The sequence below is a fragment of the Carcharodon carcharias genome, chromosome 16 (assembly GCF_017639515.1).
Source record: "Carcharodon carcharias isolate sCarCar2 chromosome 16, sCarCar2.pri, whole genome shotgun sequence".
Taxonomy (NCBI): domain Eukaryota; kingdom Metazoa; phylum Chordata; class Chondrichthyes; order Lamniformes; family Lamnidae; genus Carcharodon; species Carcharodon carcharias.
Window position 1 is genome coordinate 99977889 of NC_054482.1, and position 21111 is coordinate 99998999.

Genomic DNA, 21111 nt, shown 5'->3' on the forward strand with positions numbered 1-21111 from the left:
CCGCCCCCTCCGATGAACGGAAAATGTTGGCCTAAGAGAATTAATGGATATGGGGATAGTGTGGGAAAGTCAAATTGAGGTAGAAGATCAGCTATAATCTTGTTGAATGATGGAGTGAGCTCGAGGGGCCAAATGATCTACTCCAGCTCCTATTTTTTATATCCTCATGTTATTTTTATTTTTCGAAATTCTATTTCAGGCAGGCAACCTCCATTATAATATAAAAGCAAAATGCTGTGGATGCTGGCAAACTGAAATAAAAGCAATCTCCATTGGACTCTCTACCCTCTCAACACTGCGAATTGAGAGGTGATCTCTTTCAAACCGTTGATTTCTATTATGTTTCTATTCTATTATCCTGGGGACTGCTTCCTTGCATTGGCTTTAAAGAAATTGGTTTCCTTGATCCAACACAACATTTTTAGACCTGAATCAATGGTCTTATTGACTTGCCAAGCTTTGGCTGGTTTACAGAATGGCATGTAGCTCTCAAAAGCAAAGCTCCACTCCTGAAGCATAAAAACGCTAAAGTTTTAGCAGCTTCAAAAGTCACCCCTCCTCTTTACAATCTAATGGATATGTAGAACATAAAGACGGTAATCTGGTGTTAATTAACACTTAAAATAAGCCAGATGAATATCAGCTTGCAAACAGGATTGCAGGTTATGAGTATAATTACAGATGGAGTTGATCCAATACAACATGGAACATGATGATTCTTGAGCTGCAGGGACCTTTGGAATGTCATGGCAAAGAGGGAAAACAGTCAAGGAAGAATAATAAAGGATTGAAGACTGGATACATACCTCTGGAGGGGCAGGAAAAAAAAGTTGAGGAAGCACTTTCTGAGAGATTCAACAGGCTGAGTAAAGTCAAAGGTGAAGCGGATTGTGAAAAAATAACTTTCTCTGACTCCAATATTCATGTTCTAAAGAGAACCAGCCCAAATTGAAGATTTTCTCTTGTCTCTACATTAGTGACATTACAGTCCTATCAGAATGAATGGTAGGCTTGTCATTTCTAACAAAGTTGCAAAAGCATTCTGTAATGGGGGCTTTTGTGGAAGGATAGGCTGGACAGGCTGAATGGCCTCCTTCAGCCTGTGCTTAATCTTTGTGATATTTGTTTGCAATCTTGCTAGCAATAGCCATCAGAGCCCAGTATGTTTACAATGTCACTGGCACATGATGACCATTGCCAACCTTGTCCCAACTCCCCCCACCCTATAAACAAAGGCAAAACAGGTAAGAAAAAACAGATAAGACAGAAAATGCAATGCTAGAATTATAGGTGAAACAATTACCATCCTCTCTCCAGTACTTCAGCCAGGTGGGCACTGCAGGTGTGAGTACATGTCAGGCTATTTGATTATGGAGTTTGGTGATATGCTCAGACTATGTACATATTCACCTACAGAGGTCACTTGGTAATGGTCAGCAAGTGTCCACACTGTCAGGACAGGAGAGAACAGCCTGGATGAATACATTTTTCCTTCTGCCCCATCAAAATCATGAATCAGAAGTAACATTCACCCAGTTAATCATGCTTCTTTATGTTGTTCTTTCCCATGCATATAGGTCAATATGGAATACCCTCTCCATGGTATTTTCCACTACAGCCCTCGTACTGGTTTGGTGCTGAAAAGTCACAACCTATCACAGATGGTGAGTTCATATATAAATTAGGGACCTGAGCAAACAGAATAACATTTTTTACATTGTCAAAATTCCCTGCATTACCGATTCTGTTGCTCTCTAACTGTGCTGGTGTAGTTTACAGGAATATCTCTGAGTTAGAATGGGAAGCCTGTGATTATATTGCCAGCTCACTTCACTTCTGAGTTGGTGAAAGCAGAGTTAAATGTAGCCCAGTAGTCTCTAACTAACAGTGACGAGGTAGTTTGCCCTTTCCCATTATTATTGGAGACTTAAAGAAGGCAAGGCAAGCTGTCTAAGTGCTTGTCAAATTTGAAGTTTGAAGCGTTGGATGTCATTTCACCGCTGGCTACATTTACACTGCAATGGACAGCTTTAATGGAACAAGATAATCTTTCAGGTGATTTCCTTTCCAATGTCAAACTGCTAAATTCTGCTGGCTGGCAGTATAATAGTGCAGTTTTGATGATGTACTGCAAAACATGGTTCTAAGCTATTATCAAACATATAGTTTAACTGGGACTTGAATGAGCATGTGTACAATAGAATTACAGCTTTTCTTGATTATAACGATGTTTGGATGATCTAGCTAAGGACACAATTTACAAAAAAAATTCAAACCTATCCTCCTCCCTCTTGATATCCAGTGGCGCCTCCATTGAGGATGAAAACATTTTGTGTGGTCGAATGATCTATACTCAAAGTACCCTAGCAGGAGTAACTACCTTCAGAAGAGAGAGGAAGAAAATTGGGAAAAACAAACATTAAGTTGACCATATGATCAGCATTCTCAATCTATTTAGTACGAAATAATTGCCCTTAGATATATTTTGAGTGAAGGATTTTCTTTTTAAATACTGTAATTGTGGACTGACTAAATAAGAGTTAAATTCTTTGAGTATAAGTCACCCTTTCATACTCAAGATCTAAAGTTAGCATGCTTTACCTTGTTTTTTACCTTTGACAAGACAAAAAGGAAGTCAAAGAGAGTGCAAAAGATGAGAAAGGAACAGAAGAGAAAACAGAAGACAAACCAAAAGACAAAGTAACAGAGCAACCTGGAGAACAAGTGAACAAACGGACAGAACAAGCTGCAGAGAAATCAGCAACACAGCCCCCAGCTAATGACAAACCAAAGGACAGCAAGAAAATTTGTAAACTAAAAGAGAAAGAAATGCAGGAGAAGGAGAGGTTGGAAAAGGAAAAACAAGAGAAAGAGAGACTTGAGAAAGAGAGACTTAAGAAGCAGAGACTCGAGAAGGAAAGGCAAGAGAAAGAAAGGCAAGAGAAGGAGAAGAAAGAGAAAGAGCAACAAGAAAAGATCAACCCAGGTAATGTTTAAATCAGGACAGTAACATTTTCAGTTGAACTTTGTTCCCCATTCCCAATTCTCTTTCCCAGACGTTGAAACGCTGACTATTTCTGTTTGCTGTTATCTGTTGGCAGTGACAGAGGCAATGGCAGGAAACCCCTTCTACGAGAAGGAGCCGTCAAGTCTGACACTGGGAGTGTCTATTCAGAACCTAGTGAAGACTTTTGGAGAGGGGCACAAGCCAGCTGTGGATGGACTGAGCATTAACTTCTTTGAAGGGCAGATCACTTCCTTTTTGGGTCACAATGGAGCTGGAAAGACAACAACAATGTAAGAGTTCACATTCCTCCGGCACAACGACGAAATAATCATTAGCCAGTTGGAAAAGGATAAGGCGTGTTCATGCAGTTCATTTTAGGTCCCAGCACAAGAACAACATGCATGGCAGCTATCTATATATTGAAAATAATTGCTCTACACTGGGGTACTTTAGAAAACCTTTTGTGAGCAACTACCATTCAAATCAAATGTTAATGAGCAGGTCCATGTTGAAAGTTCAAACATAAAATTTAGATATTTGCTGTTACAGGTGAAAGATTTATTTTATGGGTTATTGGAAGGAATTCAGTTTCATTCATTTAAATCTTGTGGTTCTGTAGCCAGCACCCACTGCCTTAAGTCTTCACTGTATACGATTTGTGAAGTCACTATATATCACACCACTGTTAGGTGAACTGTGGAAAGTTAACCATTCAACCTCAAAGTAACACACGTGGCAGTTCACTGAACTGGAATAATAGCTGCTGTTAGTCAAACCATGGTAGAGAGCCTTGGAAACACACTGCACCTCAGCGGTACTGCTGCCTGGTCTTAGCTCTCATACAGATCCAACTGGCATCAAAATACAGCAACAACTCCTCACAATCATGTTATTGTGGAACTGTGTTATCCTGAACCAAATCCCAGAAACCAGCAGCAGGAAAATTCCTTATTTCCTTAATCTCTTGCTTGCACATTTGCCAGATTGGATCATGTATCAAAAGATAATAAAGGAAATAAGCTTGAGCGTGTTGCGATATGAATCACAAGCTGCAGTTTGTCCAAAATGGGTGAAGTATTTCCGGTTTTCCAATAAATCTAGTGCAAAGACTATCATAAGATAAATATTAACTAGAGTCTAGCACTGCACTTGCTATATCTTTGACCTCATGATCATAGAAATAGCATTAGCTATTGTAATAATTAGATTCTTTACAGGAATTCCAAACCCTAACAAATACATACAGATGTAAATGTGCCTTTCACAACCTCAGATCATGGCAAAGCAATTTACAGCCAATGAAATACTTCTTGAAGTGTAGTCCTGGTTGTAATGTAGGAAATGGATAATAAAGGCACCAATTGCGCCATTCTCCAATGTATAAATAAAAGGCCAGGCAGAAAGGGTGACAGAAAGAATCGGAGATTTGGAGACCAACAGAGAAACAGTTAGGGGAAAGATAGATGCACAGTTCTCCTTAAAATTGTTGACATACAATCAACTAATGGAAATGAAACAGCTTCACAAAAAGTACTTTACCTCAGTCAGGCACACCTTGAAGAGATTGAAAGTAACTCGTAACTGTGCACTGATGTCCAGAAACATAGGAACAGGAGTAGGCCATACTGAGCTTGACTTGCAGATAGTAGATGGAGTGAGTTTATTCTGGGAGGGAAAAAATCTGCAAAGAATAAGTATTGTATCGATGCAAACTTAATTCCTACAGAAAGAAGCAGCAACTGTTGTATGCATGATAGCTGACTGTGTAAATAAATCATGCCTTAGGATTAATTAATTTGTTATGAAGTTCAAGTTCCCTTTAATAACAATTGAATTTGATCAAAATTGTGTAATTCTCATCTCTTAGAGATGTGTAACACCTTTTTCAGGGGTACTGCTTACTTTTCAATATTCAAAAGTAAAGCTGAGCTTGGGCATCATGTGGAATCTTTAGAATCTACTATTAGTGGTTTTCATGTGCTTTTCCTGTGTATTCAACAGGTCCATGTTGATTGGGCTGTTTCCACCCACATCTGGTACTGCAGTCATTAATGGCAAAGATATCCGCTCAGACATTGATGCAATTCGACAGGACATTGGCATGTGTCCCCAGCACAACATTTTATTTAACAAGTAAGCATGAAGGCATCCATTCTAATGAACCTGGCTAGGAGCAGTAAAGGCAGTTTCATGGGTTTCTGGGCAAAGAGGGAATGGAAATAAATGGTGAAAAGGTGAGGTTGTGATCAAACAAAAGGAGTTAGGTTTTTGGATCCATGCGGCAAAGGTTGTTAAAAAAATACTATTGCTAATTTTGCTTTATTCTGAATAGCCTGTGTGAAAGTTTGCTCTAATATTTTGAATGGCTGATACAAACTATAAATAGATGCAGTTCAGTTCAAACTCTAATGACTATTAGGTTACAAATAGAGTTGAACACTAAGCCACAGTAAGTGAATCGCTTCACCTAGTGGGTGTTGATTAACAACATGTTGCACTTTTGTTAAATGCTTTGTTTGCTGTGAAAGGGTTCATTCCTTTGTAAATTGATGCAAGTTACAGCTGACGCTGGGGCTTAGGACCACACAAAAAATCCAAACTGAAATTGGCCCATATGCTTGGACCAGGCTCCAACAGACCTTTATTTTTTGAGAGATATGTTATTCTCCATAAGAAATCTCTCAAATTATCCTGCCAAAAAAAATGGTGCATTGTGGAATGCAAGGGCTTTCTTCAGGCCTGGTATCTGTCCAGGGAAATATTTAATGTTGGTTGCCGCTTACAGTATCTGCTACACTGCCCAGGGCCTGTGGAATGATGCTGAGGAAGGTTCCAGCACTGGCCAGAGCTGTAGCATCCATCAAGATAAGCCTATTGTATCAGCCTGAGAATCTGGTCAACTGTCAGGGTGAGCCTGTGAACTGATCAGAGAATGCTCGGAATGTTGACCTGGGGAAGGTTGTGTCTCTCCCGGAGTAAGATTAGAACATTGATCTTTGGTCTACAGTTTGAAGGAAATCGCAAGCAGAGTAATCTGATTTTATCTTTATCTTTCTCGTAGCTTAACAGTGGCAGAACATATCTTATTTTATACTCAGCTAAGAGGCCAGACAGTAGAAGAGGCAGAGAAGCAGACAGAAATAATGTTGGATGAGGTTGGACTTCCTCACAAGAGAGATGAGCTGGCTCAAAATTTATCAGGTAATCTCAAAACAATCAAACAAACCTCAGCTAAATGATATTAATCACATAGGTAGATGGACCGTCCCATTTAGCCCTATTCTGCCATTTAATTCCACCAGATTATCTGTTCATTATCTTATTGCTGTTTGTGACAGTTTGCAATAACTGGCACATACAACAATGACTTCACTTCAAAAAGCACTTTGTTGGTGTAAAATGCTATGGGATAATGGGGCAGTGAAAGGTGCTATCAAAAGTTTTTCTTATCTGCATTGACTTAATTTAATCCATCTTTGCTTCATAATCCCTCAATACCGTTGCCTGATTTAAAAAAACCTACCAATCTCAGTTTTGAAAATGTAAGTTGACCCAACTTTCACAGCCTTTTGAGGAAGAGTTCCAGATTTCCAATACCTTTCGTGTGAAAACACGATTCCTGATTTCACTCCAAAATGTTCTCTTCAAATGCCTTTCGGTCATATTGAATAAATCTGAGTATATTCTGGCCTGTCATGATGTATGTGGATAGTGTTGACATCATGTGCATCTTGGATCTTTGTGGATTATGGTTGCATTATACAATATATTTTTGAAGTTATTGTTAGTCCCTTGGAAGTAAAGACCTTGAGTATTGCTGAGGAAAGGGATAAGCTGTTGAAGCTTTTTGTCTTGTACTTGCAGGACAGAATCAGAAGAATACCAAAGCTCAAAGGGTTGCATGAGAAGAGAAGGCCTTTATCAATCAAAGTCCACTTGCCAACCAATCAGCACCCTCTACTCATGCAATATAAATTGTTGATCCCTTTGAGATTTGTCAACCTTGCGATTCTGACCTGATGGCTACAAGACAAAAAGCTTCAACAGCATATCCCTTTTTTTACAGAAATTCTAACGTTATCATTAATAAAATTTTTCTATGTAGTGAGAGGTTAGGGTCTGGAATGCATTGGCTGCAAGGATGGCGGAGGCAGGTTCATTCCTGGCTTTTAAAAGGGGATTGGATAAGCAGCTGACAGGAAAACATTTCAAGGCTATGTGGAAAGGGCAGGGGAGTGAGATTAGCTTACTTGCTCTTTCAGAGAGCCAGCACAGACATCACAGAATCACACAGTGCAGAAGAGGCCCTTTGGCCCATCGAGCCTGCACCGACATACGAGAAACACTTGACCTACCTACCTAATCCCATTTACCAGCACTTGGCCCATAGCCTTGAATGTTATGACGTGCCAATGCTCATCCAGGTACTTTTTAAAGGATGTGAGGCAACCCGCCTCCACCACCCTCCCAGGCAGCGCATTCCAGACCATCACCACCCTCTGGGTAAAAAGGTTCCATAAACCTCCTACCCCTCACCTTGAACTTGTGTCCCCTCGTGACTGACCCTTCAACTAAGGGGAACAGTTGGTCCCTATCCACCCTGTCCATGCCCCTCATAATCTTGTACACCTCGATCAGGTCGCCGCTCAGTCTTCTCTGCTTCAACGAAAACAACCCAAGTCTATCCAACCTCTCTTCATAACTTAAATGTTTCATCCCAGGCAACATCCTGGTGAATCTCCTCTGCACCCCCTCCAGTGCAATCACATCCTTCCTATAATATGGCCACCAGAACTGCACACAGTACTCCAGCTGTGGCCTCACTAATGTTCTATGCAACTCCAACATGACCTCCCTATTTTTGTAAACTATGATTGATAAAGGCAAGTGTCCCGTATGCCTTTTTCACCACCCACTAACATGCCCCTCCACCTTCAGAGATCTATGGACACAAATGCCAAGGTCCCTTTGTCATGCTGTTCATTGAATACTTCCTTGTCAAATTACTCCTTCCAAAGTGTATCACCTCACACTTTTCAGGGTTAAATTCCGTCTGCCACTTATCTGCCCGTTTGACCATCCTGTCTATACCTTCCTGTAGCCCAAGACACTCGACCTCACTGTTAACCACCTGGCCAATCTTTGTGTCATCCGCTGTGATATGATGGGACAAATGGCCTCCTTCACTGCTGTAACCATTGTATGATAATAACTGAATGTGTAACGGATTGATGATTCTATGTGCTAAGCACTATTAGATTTTACAACTCAAGGAATTAATACAATAAAGACATTTGAAGTTGTTTCTATGATAAATGAGGTTCTGTCCTTTCTGCACAGGCGGAATGCAGCGCAAACTATCGGTAGCTTTAGCATTCATTGGAGCAGCTAAAGTGATCGTTTTGGATGAACCAACATCTGGAGTAGACCCTTATTCCAGACGATCCATCTGGGACCTTTTACTCAAATACCGCTCAGGTATAGTGTGCTCCCCAAGGCTCAGGCTAGAAAATAAAGTCTAATGCATTTGACTAAATTACCATTAAATCTGTTTATGTTGTATCCTGCTTATGAAATACAATAATTATTCTTCCAGAAAGTTACAAATTAATAAATATATTAGGATAAGAGACACATTAATCACATTAACTACAATTACTCTCAGCCCCGGCTGTGTTTATCAAATTTACCAAATTTCTCTAACAGAACTGACTGTACCACTAGGTAAAGTGGCCCCTAGTAGCTCACTAGGCAAATACATCAACTCATTATAGGGCTGAGTCAGAAAGTTTCATATTATCTCAGATCTGTGCGGAGGTGGCTGGTTTCAGATTAAGTTAGCCCCAAGTCCTTGGTACTAGGAAAGTAAAAACTCAGCTCCCAATCAACAGCAAGAGACTCCCGCAGAAAAATGTGCACACGTGTGCTGGCATCAGACATTAGACAGAATCAGACTGGAACACCATATTCCTCGTGGCCCAGCATCTTGCGAACACTTACCGCCCAGGCTCTCATTGAAAAGATTTAGACCAAACTCTAGAGGCTGTGATAGCCCATGTAGTCATAATGCAGTGCAAATCAGCATCTTCAGAAAAGAAGCTTGAACGTAAAGGTTGGTAATAGGCGGATACTATTTATACAGGAAATTGTATTAGAATTACATATCATTGAATTAGACTGTTAAATGGACTTGATATGAATCAAGTCTTCATAGCACTAGTGATTGATTACATTACTCACAATTAAACTATCCAGAGAGGAACACTGCACTGACAATCTCTTCAGTGCATGTCCCCAATTCTTTTTTTCCTTTATTTTTTCATGGCAAGGCCAACACTTGTTGCCCATCCCTAATGACCTTGAACTGAGTGCCTTGATTGGCCATTTCAGATGTGGGTCTGAAGTCACATGTAGGCCAGACCAGGTAAGGATGGCAGATTTCCCCTCCTTGAAGGACATTAATGAATCTGATGGGTTTTTACAGCAGTCGATGATAATTGTCCCAGTTAAACCAGCTACAGTGTTGGGATTTGAACCTGTGTCCCCAGAGCGTTAGCCTGGGCCCCTGGATTACCAATCCAGTGACATTGCCGCTAGCCTGCCATCTCCCCCACACATGGGTGGCTGTGATCAGCTGATTAGCAATGAAGAAGGTCACACAAAGTCAAGGGATTTGTGGAAAGTGAAAAACTGTCACCTGCCTGACCCACACGCAAATTATCAGTGGAATTTTACAGCCCCATCGTGGCAGGGTGGGGCATGGTGGGGAGGGGCGGGGCCTGGCAGGGAGGGGGGGGGCCTGACAGGGAGGGGCAGGGCCTGACAGGGAGGGGCAGGGCCTGACAGGGAGGGGCGGGGCCAGGCATGGTGAGGCGTGGCGCAGCAGGGCGGGTCATGGCGGGGAGGGGCACAGAGGGGCGGGGCACGATGGGACATGGCATGGTGGGGCAGGGCGGGGCATGGTGGGGTGGGGCGGGGCACAGCGGTGCGATAAAATGCGGCAAGCCATTCAGAAGTCCATTGACTTTGGTGGGACCATAACATCCCACCACAGTAAAACTCCACTCTATGTTTCTGGAGATTAGGAGTTGATAAATGACTGAAATGTAGAGATTGCTGCAGCAGCTGTGCCAAGTTATCACTTCTAACGCTAGCCCAATGTGCCCGATCTTGCTGTCTGTTCAGATGTGGCTGTAATCACATCTATAATATCACTTTACTCAGCAACAGGAGAGCACTTGTGCTGGAACACACGGTAATCTGCTTTTACACAATGGGACCATTATAGAATAGGATTCAGAAATAAAAACAACAGATGGTCAAAAACATCCAGCAGATCAGGCAGCACCAGTGGAGAGACAAACAAGGTTAATGTTTCAGGTTGATGACCGTTTTTATTTCAGATTTCCAGCATTCACAGTAATTTGATTTTATTTGAGCAGAATCCAGAGCTTGGCTTTGTTTTCTGGGTTCTGAAAGAAAATCTGCAGGAGTTTGCCTAGGGTTTCAGTGAACCAGACATGTTTGGAGAGGTCTATATAAGATATTATCCAGTCGCTGCTGTACTGATGTGTATCAGGTGCTAGCTTGCGATTTTATCCATTGCTGTTGGCACAGTACCAGGCCAGCGCTGCTGGAGCTCAGAGCTCGAATCTGCACATAATATAACTTTACTCAGCAACAGGAGAGCAGGAGCCCCACATTCATTTAAATGAGGCTGAAGCCTCATAATGAGCAGCAGTGCTGTCTCTCAGCACCTGTGCCATTCACAATTCCGGAGGACTTATACTTTGACACTTTTTACTTGGGTGACCCTGCCCAAGCAGTATGATGACCATAAAAAACTGATGCTTCCTCTGCTGGGACGACTTGTAAACTATGTTAATGAGCTGACCCCACATTGTACAATAAGGTCAGGTCATACAGGCACAGGTACAGCTAAAGCTTCAGGACTTTCCACCCTGTATTAGAGTCAACCTACCTCTTCCTCGTGTGGTTGTTGAGCAGCATTCTAGACCAGCGCGGGTAGCTAAAGTGTGTGAGATGCTTTTCTGTTGGTTTCCTGTCGACGGTCAGCCTGGCTGACAGGTTTGTATCGCTGCTGGGTGGGACAGCCTACAACAAGAGGCTACAGCCAAGTGAGAGCAAGTAGATATGGTAGGGGCAATGGGGAATGGAGGGAGGGCGGGGTGTGGTTAGGGGGTGTGATGAGGTTGGAGAAGGTGATAGATCATGTGGACTGGTAGGGTTGGGTCCATTGTGGGAGGGTGGCAGATGGTGGTCTGAACGCAGAGGTGGCATAGGCGGAGATGGTGGTCAGGGGAGCAGATGCTGGTCAGTAGGGGATCGGAGTGTCTTACCACAGTGGAAGGGGTGGTGGAGGGAGGGGACAGATCATAGTTGGGGTGGCGAGTTTACTGATAAGCTTAAAAGCAAAATACTGCGAATGCTGGAAATCTGAAACAAAAACGAAAATAGCTGGAAAAACTCCGCAGGTCTGACAGCATCTGTGGAGAGGAAGAGAGTTAACGTTTCGAGTCTGTATGACTCTTCATCAGAACTAGTTTCTGTTACTGATAAGCCTGTGCCTGAAGGAAACACTCCTGCTCCTCCTGGCCCATAAGGAGTGCTGTAGGGTTCAACCCTTTTTTTAGCTTCCTCTCACTTGCCAGGTTCCAGAGACCTGGGAAACCAGCTAGACTGTGGTTAAAAATAGAACCACTGTTAAAATGAAGCAGGCAACCGATCTACTCCCAGGAGTCGGTCTGATTCCTATTTTAGACTTTTAGCTTTTTAACCTCCCACCAGAACCAAATCCACCCCTCATAATGTCAGATCAACAATATTGATAATGACAGACACTGCTATGTATAGTGTTGGATTCTACAATATATATGATGTTGGACTCTGCAATATATATATAATGTTAAACTCCAAAATATGATGTTGGATCATACTGTATATTTATATATTTTATATGAATTGAACAATGTATATAATGTCAGCCTCTACAATATCTATAATGTTGGACTCTGCTACAACAGCAGCAACATACAATTTATATAGTACCTTTAATGTACTAAAAAGTCCCAGGGCATTTCAAGCTGCTAGTAAACAAAATTTGACACTGCCACATAAGGAAATGTTAAGGCGGGTGACAGGAAGTTGGTCAAAGAGATAGGTTTTAACGAGAGTCTTAGAGGAGAGAGAGCGAGAGATGCAAGGGGGTTTTAGGGTAGGCATTCCAGAGCTTAGGGCTAAGGCTGTTGAAGACTCAATCACCACTGGTGACGTGATGAAAACTGAGGACACGCAACAGTACATAAAATGGTAGTCTCCTCCAACTTACACTGCTGGTATGGAACTTCACACACCCGGAGCGCATGTAGGGAATTTGAACAGTATGGTTAGCACCACCCAACTGATTTTATGTAAGCACCTTTGGTTGTCAGAGTAAATCTTCACTCTTGCATCTGACTGGTTTCCCTTCAGTCTAAAATGTCTTGGCAGCTGTGTACTTCCTTTCTCTACCGTGAAACTTGCCTTTTCTGTTCATACCCACATGGAGAATCTGGCTCCTGTGCCTCTCCAAACAAACCCACACGATGACCATCTCCTTAAGTATGAACTAGTGGTTTAGGAGGTCACCCGATAATTCTGAAACATGAAAATCTGACAGAAAAATAGCTGGTTTTCCAATGTATGGTTAAAATGAATGAACCTCATCGGGTCTGGATTCCTGTTTCTGGTGTGCAAATTTGTACTATTCCTACTATTTAAGCAGGAAAAGGTATTTTAATTTTTTTTTTATTTGAGGCTTCAGTAAGTCATAATCTGTTGCTGCTTTTGCGCATTCTTAATGCAGCCCAAGAGAGCTTGCCAGGGAATTTCGACGGTGTTCTTCCCCGGTAAAGGCTCCTGGCCCCAGCAGGAAAAACCAGTAAAACTTGGAAAGTGACTGGTCTTAAAATGGAACTCCAGTTTTCACCAGTACCCAGTTTTATTGGTTATTTTCCTGCTGCCTGTTGATTCTGGGGAAAGTTGGGCACCACAGCCGCAGTAATGTGAACGGCTGGGCAGAATCTTGTGGGGTTCAGGGGTCTTGCCTGCTGGCTAGAGACCCACGGTGCTTCTTTTTGCCAGCACAAGCCAACCAGGCAAGTGGCAAGGCCACCAACAGGCCTTCCCCTGGAATCAGCACCCTGGAGGTGGATTCCTTCTACCAAGGGCTGCTGGGCCAGTCAAAGGTCGGTGGCTTTTGCGCTAAGCTGCACGACTGAGGAGGCTGTGGCTTCTGCTGAAAGGACAACTCTCCCGCACCCACCCCCCCCCCCCCCCCCCCCCCCCGCCTCCTCACCACTGGACTCCCAGGGTTGAGGAGGGCCCATGACCCATGCTACAGGGGATGGGGGATCACGGGGAGAGGGACAGCTCTTAGTGCCCACACCCCCCCTTATGTCCATTCCCTCAACCAGGCACCGATTACCTTTGATGAAAGGAGGCCCCACCTACCCCTTCCACCGCCACCCACCCCTTCCACCGTTGAGGTGACAGGCAGCCGCACAGCTTCACCTGCCGTGTAGGCCGCATGTTGGCAGGCCCGACCACTGCTGGGTTAATCCCAGTGGCAGCGGGATGAGGCCCGTAAGTGGTCATTAATTGGCTTTTCTAAGGGCCTCAGTGGGCAGGGCAGAGAGGTCGATGTGAGCTTTGCCCGCACAGAACCTAATCCTGGTGGAGATGGGAAGGCAGTGGGGGCCACCACCCAGACCAAGAAAATGCCCTTCCATGCCACCAGCGGGCACACAAGATTCCAACGGGAGTTTTGCAGTTTAAGGTTAGAATATTGGGCTGAATTTTCCCCCCCTGTTGGAGAGAGGGGGGTGGAGGTAGGTTGGGGGGGGTGGGGGGGGGTGGGGGGGTGGGGGGGGGGGGTTGTTGTGTGGGGGGGGGGTGGGTGGAAACGAGCATGAACCTGATCGCCGTTTCCACCCCCACCCCCAACAAACGGGTGCGCGCCGCCATTTTACATGGGCAGGCCGATTCAGGCCCAGCCAGTGTGACGCACACCCAGAAAGTGCTGAGCGTTCCCTGGGCGGGTGGGGGTGGGGGTGGGGGTGGGGGAGGGGGAGGGGGTGGGGATTCCCCGAGTCAGGGCCTGTGCTCTTTCGTGCACAGAAACCCCCACCCCCCCCCCCCCCCAGAGGGCACAGAGCTGCCTCAGGGAGATTAGCTTAAGCTCTGAAAAATTTAATAAAGGAAAAAAAAAAAAATTTTAAGGGCCTGTCCCCTCATGTGAAGCTGTCACATGAGCTGGGACACGTCCATTAATTTTTTTGAAAAAGCTTTATTTAATTAATAAACCCTTCACGAAACCTCGTCCTGCCCGTGGATGAGGTTTCATGAAAAATGCGAAGGCCGCCTGGGCTCTTTGCCTGCCCCCCCCGCCAACCTTAATGTTGGACGGGCAGCGTTCTTAACCAACTTAATTACTTTCTTAATGGCCTTAATAAGCCTTTGACAGTTCGGCGGGTGCGCAGCTGACTCGGCTGCATGCCCACCGAGCTGACAATCTAAATGACGCGCGGTGACATCAGGACACCCGCCCATTTACCTCATTTTACCAGTCGGCGAGCGGGACCAGACTGGAAAATTCTTCCCAGGATTTCAGTGGCGAGCACAATCGATGATCTGATGTGCCACTTACTGGTGAGTTTTTTTTTAAAAATCACCCAAGGACAAATTTCAAAAGGTTGATTCTGAACTTGAACTCCAGGCTGAAGTCAAGTAACTTACATCCAAGTGCCACAACAATTTTTGAAGATTATTTTTCAGAACCTCAGTTGTTATCCCGTGGAGGGGACATTCCAAAGCGGGGGCATTCCAGCCAATGTTTCTCAATTTCTCTGAGTGCTCGGTCCAAAAACCCCTTGTGTTTCAGAAATGTATAAAGTAACAGAGAGAAGCCGGATCCTCCCATGGATCTGAAATCATGCGATAATGACACGTTCAGTAAGTTAAACAAAACGTGATCCAGAACATACTGTTTCAAGAGTGAGACCTCCTTCATTATGTGCACTGTGAGGTCATGCGAGGAGGGGACCAGGTTGGTATTCACATTGCAAAGAGCTAAGGATGCAGTAACTTATTGCTGATGTTAGCTAAACCTGTATGAGCCAGTTAGGTTTGACCTGCACCCTTTATACATGAAGTCTTGACTCTTATTAAACAAACCTTATGGCTGGGGGCAAGTGGGAGTATAAAGGAGCATTCTTCTCCTGTGAACACCGCTAGAAAAGATTTTGAAAGATGTTCCCTTCCGGAGAGGAGATATTTATATTCCTATGTCACACCTCCAGATTGAGAGAGATCCAGAGAGTGCCTCTCCTGCAGCTTGCTGTGAGCAGATGCTGCTTTTTAGTTGCTTCGCACAGCCAAGCTTGGGCTGAAACGTGCACGCAGAGTCAGGACAGCGCAGTTTCTCAGCTGGAACATGGGTTGTTCAGTCACAATTAGTAACAGAGTGTGTAAGGACTTTTGAAACTAAATCATAGCCAAAGAGCCCCAGGGCAGAACATGCTGATACCAGACCTTCCAAGCTATCCTTATTCCTGACAATCATCTACCTTTTTTAATGTGAATGAACACTTATACCAAGGAGCAATCAAATACTTTATATCATACAGGATAAATAGGGAGGTTTATGACAACCCAAGGCCTGAAGGAGTCCCTGTACCCCCAGCAAATTTGATTGTGCTTCCAGCCTTCTGCATTTGATTCTAAAATCTCCCTCAGATTGAAAGCCTTGGGTTACATTCATTCACTTTGGTTTAGAAACGATCGAACAAATTCATTCCAGAAAAGAAATAATGTGATTTTACAAGCAAACAAAACACGATCAAAACCAAATCTAGCTCAACAAAGCCCTTGGCTGATATGACGGCTCCCTCTAGTGGACAGCATTGACTCTAAATAACAAACCAAGAAAGATGATAAAAGCAAAATACTGCGGATGCTGGAAATCTGAAAAAAAAATACTGGAAAAGCTCAGCAGGTCTAACAGCACCTATGGAGAGAAAGACAGAGTTAAGATTTCAAGTCTGTATATCTCTTCTTCAGAGCTGGTGATGATAAGTTCTCATGTTCTCACACTTAGGGAGAACCATCATCCTCTCCACTCATCACATGGATGAAGCAGATCTTCTCGGTGACAGGATCGCAATAATTTCTCAGGGAAAGCTGCAGTGTTGTGGCTCCTCCTTGTTTCTCAAGAATTGCTTTGGCTCTGGTTTCTATCTTACCCTGGTTCGCAGGATGAAGAAAGCAAAACGAAGGAAACAAAATGCCTCAGTAAGTTAATGCCTTACATACAGGGACATACAGGGCAGATTACCTACTCTGTATCAGTGTAGAAACTGCTCTAAAGGTTCTTCAGTTGTAAAATCAGATCATAGGCCCCATTAATGAACAAACCATTGAGAATCTGCCTTCACCTTTGATCTACAAGGCAACTGAAATGAGTTACCTTCGCTCTTTTCCTAGTCGATATTAGCAAGGTATTCACTTCCCATTGGGGAAGTCTTGTGGTGCAGTGGGTAGCGTTCTTGTCTCTGAGCTAGTAAGCCCCAGGTTCAATTCCCACTCCAGGACTTGATAGCCAAGGCAGGTGAGCTCATAACATGAGCAAATAGATTGAGTATCAGCCTGCAGATCCTTCTAACACAAGCCAATGCCAGGCAGTAAAAGTGGGAGAGACTCCTGGTCAGCCATGTGATAGAAAGAAGGTTGGAGGCTCAGCCATCACTATCCATCACCCCCAGGCTACTACATGCATGTAAAAGTGCAAATTGCCACAGCAACTCAACTTCTTGGAGTGAACTCTAACCCACTGCCTCACACAGCCCATTTTCTACAGGAATAACATTCCTTTAAACAGCCTCACACAAAGCAGGAAATGACAAACGAACACATGGAGGAAGCACTTCCGCAAAAACAATATAACTTTTGGGGAAATGGGGTCAGGAGCAGAATTTAAAAGGATCAAAGGGTTTCTCCCACACAGACGCAAGCTAGTGGAGTGAATGATCTTTGCTGCTCATGGTGTTCAGTTTAACTGATCTGTGCTTTTCTTTTGCCCACAAACCCATCACAGCTGACGTGTACCTGTGGATCAGGCTGCTCCTGCTCCTGCTCCAACTGTTTCCCTATTGATGAGACTCTGCCAGAAGAAGAATTAGATGGTAAGGTTTGCATTTTCTGCCTTGCATTTATCAGTGATAGGTTGGCACTGCTCAATTCCATGCTTGTTCATCTGATCTTTTCTCCCTGCCGTGTGGGGGCTGAATAGACCTCATTTTTGGGTCGCTTTGGATCTTCTCTAGATCTTTACTGGACAAGCCCAAAACACTGGTCAACACACTGAAAGGTTTGTTAAAGGTTCTCAAGCATTTGTGTTCCCTCATCTGTTTATGTTTCAAGAAATGACACTGGGCAGGAAATGATGGCGCACGGCCAGCATGCAATAACCTAGTGACACTTTTATTACGTCACTTGTTCAAATTTATCCCACTCTGCATCTTTGTTATTTCCTCGCGCCCCCCCCCCCTCCGCAATTATAAGTTGTATTTTCAGTGTTGTGTGCGTTGACAGGAAGAGGAGCTGTTTGACAGTGTTCCAAATGTTAGTTCTGCAGGGCCAGCCAACAGGAAGCATGCTTGGGTTGGCAAATGCAGCACAACAGTTTACATAAGGCTGATTCAATGGGAGCTCACATCACTTTGTAAAGTGTGGAAGTATCCCTCTCATTGTTTCTCGCTCACTAAGCATTAGCCTCCACTTTTAGCCATCCAGTCTGTGACATCAATGATAGTCCAGAAATAACTCTCTGCAATATTAGTGCGCAAAGGCTCAATGCATTCCTATTCTTATAATGTTATTCTATCTGCTATTTTAACAGATTTTAACCCATTCAAATTAAAAGCATAAACACTTGGATTAAATCACATGCGTTACAGGATGTCATTTAATAAGAAAGAAAGGCTTGCATTTATATAGCACCCTTCATAACTATAGGACCTCCCAGAGCGCCTTACAGTAAATGAGGTATTTTTGAAGTGTAGTCACTGTTGTAATGTAGGAAAAGTGGCAGCCAGTTTGTGCACAGCAAGATCCCATAAGCAGCATCATTGCAATGGCTGGATAATCTGTTTTGTTTGGTGATGTTGATTGAGGAATAAATATTGGTTAGGACATTGGGGAGAATTTCCCATCCCTTCTTTGAAATTGTGTCATGGGAACTCTTCTATATACTTAAGATATACAGCACAGAAACAGGCCATTCAATCCAACCAATTCATGCAGTGTTTATGCTCCATTCGAGCCTCCTCCCATCTTTTCTCATCTAAATCTACTGCTATAACCACCTATTCCCTTCTCCTCCATATGCTTGTCTAATTTCCTCTTAAATGCATCTATATTATTCGCTTCAACCGAATAACATTCTGTTCCACGGCAGTGAGTTCCACATTCTCATCACTCTGGGTGAGGAAGTTCCTTCTGAATTCCCTACTGGAATTCTCAGTGACTATCTTATATTGATGGCATTTAGTTATCCTCTTCCCCATAAGAGGAAACGTTCTCGCTCTATCCAGTCTATCAAAACCTTTCATCGTTTTAAAGGCCTCGATTAGGTCACCTCCTCAGCTTTTTTTTTAAAGAGCGGGCAGAAGGGATCTCAGCTTAACATCTCATCCAAAAAGTGGCGGAGCCTCTGACAGTGCTGCACTCCCTCAGTGCTGCGCTGTGGTGTCAAGCCCTAGAGCTGGACGGGAGTTCAGAACTTTCTGACTCAGGGGCGAAAGCACTAAAAATAGGAGCCATGGCGGAAACCGTTTTGTTTATTAATATTGCAAATAGTCATTTCTAGACACATGTTTTGACCCCTGTTATAAGTAATAAGCATCATACCCAAGGTGCTGACTATAGTGAGAAATCCAGTGCGCTTTAAATCTGGATCATCAATGAGAATGGATTGTCCTGTTGATATGAAGATGACAGTGATTCTAGTAAACTTGCAGTAAATGGCAGTCTATGGCCTCTTACTGTGGCCTTCATTGCGGTTTCTCTCATACAGGTGATGTGGACGCATTGACAAGTCTCATCCACCATCATGTTCCTGAGGCCAAGCTGATAGAAAATGTTGGCCAAGAGCTTTACTACTTGCTGCCCAGTAAAGACTTCAAACATCGGGCCTACGCCAGCCTGTTCCGGGAAATCGAAGAGACCCTCCAAGATCTAGGCCTCAGCAGCTTTGGTGTGTCTGACACATCGCTGGAGGAGGTAAGGCTGATCCTTACCTATCGCAAGAAACTTCTTTTTATCGATTCCTTGAAAGCTGACTTGAAACAATTCTCACTAGAAATTGTAAAAGATGTCTATTAAATACAGTATTGCAACGAAACTCGAAGGCCCTGAAATTATGCTTGCTGGAATTTTATTTGGAGGTGACGGTAAGTACCACAAGACATAGGAGCAGAAATAGGCCATTCGGCCCATCGAGTCTGCTCCACCATTCAATGGGATCATGGGTAACCTGATAATCGTCAACTCCACTTTCCTGCCTTTTGCCCAAAGCCCACCCCTGCTTGGCTGGGTCGCCCACAGCCATCTTAACGGCCGTTGAGATGTTATGGGGCTTCCACTTGATTGGCTGACAGCCCTCCTGTCCCGGCAGTAGGCAGTCCTCAAGGAGGAGCTGCCATGGGCCCGGACTTAAAGGTAAGTTGAAGTTACAGCCAGGGCCAGACTGGCAGGCAGCAGCAAGGGGGTCAGGTTCTTCAGGTCAGGAACATATGAACGAGGAGCAGGAGTAGGCCATTCGGCCCCTCGAGCCTGCTCCACCATTTAATAAGATCATGGCTGATCTGATAGTAACCTCCAACCTGCATCCCGCCTACCCCTGATAACCCCCTTTCTTACCAAGAATCTATCCACCTCTGCCTTAAAAATATTCAAAGACTCTGCTTCCACCGCCTTGTCAGGAAGAGAGTTCCAAAGACTCACAACCCTCTGAGTGAAAAGATTTCTCCTCATCCCTGTTTTAAATGGGCGACCCCTTATTTTTAAACAGTGACCCCCTAAGCCTAGATTCTCCCAGTGGAATGAGGAAACGCAGTGAGTGGGGTGGGCGTAGCTGGGAGGAACTACCTTGTTGTGGTGGGGGGGGGGATCTCCATTGAGAATGGGGTGCCCAAACCACCACTGCACCCTCCCCTAACCATCCTGCCAACAAGACTTAGACAAAAAGAAAAGGGAAGCATTCGTAAGGTCTAGAAGGCTGGGAACAGATGAAGCCCATGGAGAATACAAAGAAAGTAGGAAGAAACTTAAGCAAGGAGTCAGGAGGGCTAAAAGGTGTCATGAAAAGTCACTGGCAACCAGGATTAAGGAAAATCCCAAGGCCTTTTATACATATGTAAAAAGCAAGAGGGTAGCCAGGGAAAGGGTAGGCCCACTCAGGGATAGAGGTGGGAATCTGTGTGTGAAGCCAGAAGAAATGGGAGAGATAGTAAGTGAGTACTTCTCATCAGTATTCACCAAAGAGAAGGACTTAGCAGTCGATTTGTCTAAGGAAGAGTGTGTAGATAGCCTGGATCATGTTGAGATCAAAAAAGAGGAGGTGTTAGGCGTCTTAAAGAATATTAAGGTGGATAAGTCCCCAGGGCCAGATGGGATCTACCCCAGAGTACTGAGGGAGGCAAGGGAGGAGATTGCTGGGGCCTTGACAGAAATCTTTGTATCCTCACTGGCTACGGGTAAGGTCCCAGAGGACTGGAGAATGGCCAATGTTGTTCCATTGTTTAAGAAGGGTAGCAGGGATAATCCAGGAAATTACAGGCCGGTGAGCCTTATGTCAGTGGTAGGGAAATTATTGGAGAAGATTCTTCGTGACAGGATTTACTACCATTTGGAAGCAAATGGGCGTATTAGTGAGAGGCAGCATACTTTTGTCTCACTAACTTGGTCAAGTTTTTTGAGGAAGTGACAAAGATGATCGACGATGGAAGGGCAGTGGATGTTATATACATGGATTTCTGTAAGGCCTT

At 44.0% G+C, this 21111-nt stretch overlaps 1 protein-coding gene across 1 annotated transcript in view; it reads left to right on the top strand.

Moving 5' to 3' along the window:
• The window catches only part of abca4b (ATP-binding cassette, sub-family A (ABC1), member 4b), a 124659-nt gene that overhangs the window by 40036 nt on the left and 63512 nt on the right, over positions 1–21111 (top strand). Inside the window, exons 17-25 of the mRNA XM_041208269.1 lie at positions 1578–1664; positions 2029–2055; positions 3120–3297; positions 5009–5140; positions 6069–6208; positions 8348–8485; positions 16164–16357; positions 17160–17247; positions 19140–19345. Coding sequence (XP_041064203.1) covers positions 1578–1664; positions 2029–2055; positions 3120–3297; positions 5009–5140; positions 6069–6208; positions 8348–8485; positions 16164–16357; positions 17160–17247; positions 19140–19345 — 1190 coding nt within the window. The remainder of the gene's footprint in view (positions 1–1577; positions 1665–2028; positions 2056–3119; positions 3298–5008; positions 5141–6068; positions 6209–8347; positions 8486–16163; positions 16358–17159; positions 17248–19139; positions 19346–21111) is intronic.